We start from the raw sequence: 7,781 nt of genomic DNA on the forward strand, positions 1-7,781 counted from the left end.
CCTTGTGTTATGACTAATTTTCTGAGCATAGCTTAGTTATTTACAAGGAGACATCAAATAACTGTGAATATTCAAGAAAAGAAAGTACCGACTAAAACACTCACTAGTAACAGAAAGATGGATGTTCTGACATGTACTAGCACTTCTCTCTGGACTCCCATCACCAAGAAATAGGAAGCTAATAAAACAGGTTTTCAGGAGATGCACATGAAACAAAACAAACCTGGCTGAACAAATCCCCTGGATTTGAATCCATTGAATTCTGAGTAAAAGCTTTTTGGGGTTTTAGTCGGGTGTCTCAAGAACACGAAAGACATAAACTCGTATACAAAAATTTTAGCCCACAAACAAAGCCTACAAAAAATGGTGGCTGACTGATATAAGTATCTTATTTTCTCAACTGTCTCTGTTCATTATGATAGTAGTGCTGGGATGAGAAAGAGAAGAGGAATATAAGGAAAATACGAAGTTATATATATATGAATCCAATGGGTATATTTTAAAAACAAGAGAAATATTTTCCTTGTCTTACCCATAGTTACAGAGGGTACTCACACACAGTGACAACTACTGAACCAGCTGTCACAGCAGGCTGAATGTTTGTGCCATAGGAACTGAGAGCTGCAGCCTCCTGCAGGAAGAGGGCAAGGGCTACAAAGCAGAAAGTAGCAGGGACTTTGCTGGTTGCACAGAGCACAAAGCACATCATTGTTTCACAGGCATTGCCCACAATCAGTCCATGAAATGAACTCTAGAAATTCAGCTCAGAAAAAGACAGCTTCATCTTGTTTTCAATTAAGTCTTTTGTCTTCCTACTGCCAAATGCTCCCATACGTTTTTAATAAATTCTGGTAACTCTTTGAACAAACCCATGGAAACTTGTAATTCTGGGTTTCACAGGGAATCATACCAGTGATGGGCCATGCTCTTTCCCACAGAACTACAGGAAACTGAGTGGGAAGAAATCTCAGCTCCGAACAGAGTATGTGCAGCTTATTTCTCCCTTGCAACAATCAGGAAGTTTGACCAACTCTTACTCATGAGATGACCTGAAGTGAAACCCACCAGTGAGAACTACAGGAGAATTCCCCTGTGGCTTGGTGAGCTGACACAATTTGGGGCACTGAAAGAAAATGGGCACAAGAATTTACAAATAGTTCTTCAACACTTCAGTCTTAAATTAACTTCCTTCACTCCGTCAGCTCCTGCTGACATCCTGCTGGCACGCTCAGTTTGAGGATTCTGGAAACATTCTGTGTTTAATCAATTGTCATTATCAAGCCTTTCTTCACTACTTCTCAAAGGACTATAAAGTCCATCTCTAAGGCTGGAGGGCTTCAGCATCAAGAGGAATTGTACTGAAGTAAACAGGGGCAGAAGATACCCAGCATACTACAGAGAGAAGAACATTCTGACAATGTTAGCTGTAAGCTGCATGTCACCACAAGAAGTTATTCATCCTACCAAGTTTATAATTTATAGGAATTACTGCACTCCCAGTACAACCTCTTAAAAGGCTGCCTTTATCTACAGCTCCAAGATGCTTTGCTTTGGTGTTTCTCAGTCATCCCATATCACTATTCCCAAAGGGTCACTTTGCAGTAGACTGATTTAGTAACATACAGGAGAAAACAGAGGGGGCAAAAGTTCTTTTTCTTGTGCTGCAAGAAGCACAGCTTTGATATGGCTCACTGTTCCCCACCAGGGCTATGACCTCAGCCTATGCTCCTCCTTTCAACCTGGTCACTGCAGCTCCAGGGGCAGGGACAGAAAAGTGGTCTGTTGTAGGCAAATGGATGGCATACATTAATCCTAGAGCTAGAGAAAGAGCCAGAGGACAGAGTGGTAATTTATTCTTGAACTACGCAACTTATCATAGGACTGCTCCTTAGCCCTAGCTAATGTATGGCTTAACATGAATAAGAGAAAGACAAATTTCTCGATCAAACGCTGAAACACCAGGGGAGACTTCATGCATACCTGTAATGGTATGACCAAAGCCATCAGCAAAGTGCTCAGTTTCAGCCCAAAAGCCACACTAAAGATTTCAAGCAAAACCAGACAATCCTGGCAGTGTTATTAAGTACAGAACCTGGAATTTAGCATTTGTCGCGGGGTTGCATCTTCAACCTCCTCACCCACACCACTGTAATCTATTGCATGATTCAAAGAGAAGTTCCTGATTGCTGCCAAGGGGCACATCCCGTCATCCTTTCTTTCCCTTACTCCTGCAGAAAGTGACAGGAAAGCTTTAACTACCAGGACAGTCCATTTTTTAAATGGCACTTAGAAGTTTAGAAATTGGCTCATTCTCACTGCTCTGTTGACAGCCCCAAGGCAGTGCAGGAAGGATTTTTCCATCAGGACAATCAATACCATTGCTCACAGAATTACAGCTTCTTGCTGATTTTTTCTAAGCCATGTTTATCCCCTGATGACGGCAAGGTGAAGTAATGCCTGGACATGTCATGTTAACATTGAATTTATCCAATCTTGAATTACCAGTATATAAAACACCAGGAAATTGAAGAAAATTCCCAGAAGTTATAAAGCAAGCAACTGAAAATTTCTATAGGCTGAGTCTCTTCCTACTCCTTTGGGTCAACAGTTTACCAAATAAATTTTAAAAATGTTTCTTTCATTATTTGCATAAATATTGCATCCAGCTTTAACATGAAAAACATGTTTAGGTGGAAATCTAGCCACATATTTTAGTAGGAGATTTTCATAAAAGGAGGAGCTTAGCTTTGGAAAGGAACTATTTTGAGATGGAATTTCCACAGTTAATTCACAATATTTACTTGCTACTTTTCAAAATAATGTTGCTTGCAACTTCACTGAATTGCTTCCTACTGTGCTTGATTGAGTTGAGGGTGTCTAGACAGCCAGTGTAAAAACAAAATGTTCAGATTTCTATTTGCAGTAACTGATATTTTAATGAAATCCCCAGAAATTTTGTATATTGTTTTCACAGTACTCAATTCATCAAATCTATCCCACATATTGCAATTCATAGATGGTCAATGCAGAAGTTTAGAATTCAGAACCAAACAAGGGATCACAACAAAACCCAAAAGAGGAGGCCCATTATTTAAGAGGAAACCAGAAGCATTATCTATAATATCAGTACTAAGGGAATGAAATGTGCAACCCTCTGGAGTTGAATGACTCTGGAAGTTGCTGAACATGTGCATGCAGCTACTGAATACTCACCAGTCAGATATTAAAAATATTTTATCACATGAAAGTGTGCAAGGAGATTCAGGACTAGCCTGGATCTGGGAGAATGAGAAGCAAACCATGCGCACCCATTCACCTCAACAGCAGCATTTAGCTCTCTGGCAGTTACTGAACTCGTGTGAAAACCTCTCAGGAAGCAGAAGGTTTTGGGCAAAGGAACGTTACTGTGCGGGATTTAATCCCTTCTACTATGTAATCAGGAGGACTATAAAGGCAGGATGCTGAGGAGCACAATAGTTGGACAAGGCTGCCCTCTACTGATATTAAATTCCGCTTCAGTCAGTCACTTACCCCCGCGGGAGCGTTCACCACCGACAGATTGTAACCATAAAGAAAAGACGATCCAAAAGCACCAGTTAAGGAGGCTAAAATAAGACTCCCAGACCAATTCTGAAAAACAAGGAAAAGATGCAGCCATTGCTAATACACTCAAAATTAATGTATCACAGATTTTCCACGTTCCTTAGCTATCTTGCATAGCTCCTGCAGGCAGATGTCCTTGCTGCAGAATAACAGCCTGAAACACCTTCCCCTGTTCAATATGAGAAACATTACATTTGAAGTGACAGCATGTTGCTTAACATCTATGGAGGCATAAGTCAACATTTGAACTTCTTTCAATCTCACAGAATTCTGCTGCAAGCATTCTGCCAGCTCCCACACCAAAAAGTAAAGTGCTGGGGAAGCATACATCTCAGCAAAGGAAATTGTTGACAGTATATCACTAACATAGTGAAGTAAGGTACAGCATATATGTGTACAACAGGTCTGTGGGTAAATCTGACTTGGATAAAAACTCATGAGATATTGTGTCCCCGTACACACCTGCCATAATGATTAATGAAATTGTGACCAAAATATTAAAATGATGCCTGCAAACTAGGTTTTGTAATCCGAATGCAAGTTTCCAACAGTAACTTGTTGCCATACACTCTGCAGTGTTCTCTTTCCCAGTTGTACTTCTCTGTCCTCAGTTCTCCTCCCCTCATCCTCCTCATACTCTTGTCTTTTTAGCCCAACTCTACAATTTCTGATTCCACATCAGCTATAGAATAAAAGGCAGAACTGCTTTGATTTGCGAGATTTTGCTTTTACATTCCTTTCCCTCTTCCCCAGTATTACTTTCTGCCATTCACTTCTTCTGATGGATTAGAAATGTGGCAGAAGAGACCATTCCCAGCCATTCCCAAGAGACATTGAAGTTATTTTGGTGGCTGGTCAATTGCAAATGTCATTGTGTAGATAATGAAAGATAACTCTGAATGTGTGAAAAACGGATGTATTTTTAATGTGTTTTTAATTTAAAAACCAGCTATGATAAGAATATAGAATTTCAGGCACAGTTCACTGCTATTTATGCCCAGCCTCCTCACTCACTGAAGCCTCAATCCTTTCAAAACGAGGGAGGTCTGCTTAAGCAGGCCTAAGAAACTCAGCTTCAGTTATATCACTCACCACACTACAGCAGGTTAATGAGTGCACACCTTCTGTCAACTGCACAAAGTTGTGTGTTCTCTTTGGAAAATGCAGGTCCTGGGCATGAAGGAGGTTTGTGTAACTGGCACATGGCAGTGGCAGTGGACTGGAACCAACTCCACCAGCCTTGAGGGCACAGCAGAGCAGGTGAACACACCATGGCTATTGGCATGTGCCAGAGCTCCTGTGCCACACTGTTGGCATAGACTCTGTGACCTCTGGAGAAGGGATGAGATACCCAGGTGCCAGGATGGGGAGCACAGTGTACAGCCCAGCACATGTGGGGTCTGCCACACTTGTAGCTGCCAACCCCGAGTGTCCAAAATGCACCCTGTAGGGCAGCTGAGTGTTTTTAACTTCTTCCACATGATGTGGGAACCTTTTAAGAGATTACACAGTTCATTAACCAGCCTGGTTTTGGTCAGGTCAGGAGGAAGTGTGCGGGGAGCGAAAAGACTTGTGTAAGAAATATATCCCGTTGAGATCATTACATAAGCCAAACACAATTTATTATTATTAGCCAGCTTCTTAAAATGAGCCTGCCACACACACACACACAGAGTTTGCACCATTACTTTGTCAACAAAATGTAGAAACTTGACATAAGGCTTTATTTAATTTATGATGATAACGCCTCATATTGGGTGCTTATTATTTCTCTGCTATGCACAAGCATTACTGCGCTTAGAAGAAATTGCTACTACTCTGAATGAAAGATGCTGGGGGAGTTATTTCTGGTGGTCTCCTTGGCTGCTGCCAAAGGGTTCACAAACAATAAGTGTGAGGTCCCAAGTGTAAGGCAGTAATCTTGGTGCAATATTTCTAAAGGGGTCTACTCCAACAACATCGGACACATCAGAAAAATCCTACAAGCAAAATTTTTTGGAACTTATAGCCTAATGGTTATAAAAAATGTCAATGAATGTACAAAATTTTCAGTACAGGCAAATTATATGCACATGAGGCTAAGTGGAAGATAATGCAGGGCAAGTCACAGAAGTGCTTAGAAAACCTCAAATTGTAATAGGTAGGTTTAGAAACTTATTCAAATACCATGAAGTTTTCAAGTATTCAGGTACAGGCTGCTGCAGAAAACCACAGGCTCCCTCAATTCAGAGGTTTTGGAGCTTGGAACATGAATTTCAACTTCTCCATGACCTGTCTCCTCCTCACTCACTATTTTAAATATTTGCTCAGGCTTCAGCAACACCAGATAAAGACAAAAGCACAATGTAGCAAGAATGAAAAAAAAAAAAAATCAAACTGTTGCTCAAAAAACTATTTACCCTGTGGCAACATCAGTAAAAGTGAAGGAAAGATAAACACAATCCACAGTGTCTTTTTAAATGTCCAGGAAACAAGAAGGCAACCACGCCTCCTTCACAGGTATCGCTTGGCTTCAGGGCCATGCGTGTGCTCATGCATCGTTGCTGTCAGCCCAAGGGCAGGAACATGTGACCGTCACCACAGCAATAAGCGTTCAGTCAGGAAAGCTGCATGTCAGTTCACAACAAAGACCTGTAGATACCCGAGGACTGCTTACTTGTGAAAGCCCAAATTTTTGGTCTAATCACAGATCCCAGGGCACGGGGTCTGCAGATGCTTTTCTCAACTCCAGTCCTTGTTCAGTATGCCATAAAATTTTGTGCTGGCTACCATGAGTCTCAAATTATCTCTTTTTTTAAAATTATAGCATGACAATTTGCATTTGAGTTTGCACTTCGGTTTTCAAAACACAGTTTAGAGTATGTTTGGTTAGTTATAGCCCCCTCCTCAGACTAAAACGAAACACAATTGTTAGTGGTAAACATTGCATGCTTGCATGCGGAAGTTTAATCTTTTTAAATAGATACAGCTAATTGACACAGGAAAGCTGGACTCTGGAGCACCATACTGGGGATACTCTTACTGAGAGCCGGTCCTGCCCGGGCCAGGCGCTCCTGGCAGGTGCCCGCGGACCCGGCGCCCTCCGGCAGCTCTGCCCTCGGGGCTGCGGGCGGTGAATGGAAACCTCCGCCCCTCTCTCCCTGGCACTGCCCTTGCCCTGAGAGCTTGGCAATACGGGTGGTCCTGGGGAGAAGCGAGGAGGCAGCAGCAGCGCTCTCGCCTTGCTCTACTCTCGCCGTCCGGCGCTTCACCCGCGACGGCGGCTGCGCTCCCCGGCCGGGCACACACCGGCCCCGCGCTGGCCCCCGCCTCTCCTCCGGGTCCCGGCTCGGTGGCTGCGGTGATCTGAGCTCTGCCCACCACCGGCCTCCCCTGCGCCGGCACCAACAACTTCCCGAGCTGGGAAGGACTGTGCCACCTGAGCTCCGCCTGGCTCTCGGGGAAGCCCCCGGCTGTTCCCCCGGCTGCTGCAGCCTCCGTGCACCACCCTCCCCACCACGCCAGAGAGGGTCGGAATCACCCCCTCCCCCGTTAATCCTCCCCGAGGCGTGGGCAGCGCAGGCCGAGCTTCCCCGCCCGCTCCGCCGGGCTCGCCGCTCCCGCTCCGCGGTAAGGGCTGCGGGCATTCCCGCAGCACGGAGAGCTGCCCCGCACTACTTACGCCCCGGCGGGCGCGGCCGCCGCCCCCCGCTCCCCGCTTCACCAGCGAGTCCGCCTCGGGCTCCGCCGCTCCGTCCATGCCGCCGCCGTTCGCGAACAACGGCCGCGCATCTCCGGGGGCAGCGGGGGCGCGGCCGCGGGGGGCGGCGGCGTGCGGGGGTGTCCGGGGGCGCGGCGGCCCTGCCCCTGTCTCTGTTCCTGTCCCTGCTCCTGCCCCTGCCCCTCCTGCTGTCCCTGCTCCTGTCCCTGTCCCTGCCCCTGCTCCTGCCCCTCCTGCTGTTCCTGCTCCTGTCCCTGCTCCTGTCCCTGTCCCTGCTCCTGCCCCTCCTGCTGTCCCTGCTCCTGCCTCTGCTCCTATCCCCGTCCCTGATCCTGTCCCTGTCCCTGCCCCTGCCCCTCCCGCTGTCCCTGCCCCTTGCCCCGCGCAGCGCCAGCCGCGGGAGGACGCGGCTCCCGGGAGGGGGCAGAGCCGGTGCCCGGGGCTGCGGGCAGGACTCGAGCGATGGGGAGGGAACACG

The 7,781-nt window shown here is 46.1% G+C and overlaps 1 protein-coding gene across 2 annotated transcripts in view; it reads right to left on the minus strand.

The window, feature by feature from the left end:
- Positions 1 to 7,486, minus strand: part of SLC2A9 (solute carrier family 2 member 9) — an 80,172-nt gene extending 72,686 nt beyond the window's left edge. The window contains exons 1-2 of one of the 2 annotated variants that reach the window (XM_066185459.1): positions 7,265 to 7,486; positions 3,532 to 3,630 (exon numbers count right to left, since the gene is read on the minus strand). In XM_066185459.1, coding sequence (XP_066041556.1) covers positions 3,532 to 3,630; positions 7,265 to 7,342 — 177 coding nt within the window. In that variant the 5' untranslated portion in view covers positions 7,343 to 7,486. Of the gene's footprint in view, positions 1 to 3,531; positions 3,631 to 3,969; positions 4,042 to 7,264 lie in introns of those variants that run through there. The other variant, XM_066185460.1, reaches the window with a different exon arrangement.
- Positions 7,487 to 7,781: the final 295 nt, after the last annotated feature.

Source organism: Chamaea fasciata, unplaced genomic scaffold, assembly GCF_029207755.1.
Source record: "Chamaea fasciata isolate MVZ Bird 193981 ecotype frontalis unplaced genomic scaffold, bChaFas1.0.hap1 SCAF_6, whole genome shotgun sequence".
In the NCBI taxonomy this organism is placed as follows: Eukaryota; Metazoa; Chordata; class Aves; order Passeriformes; family Sylviidae; genus Chamaea; species Chamaea fasciata.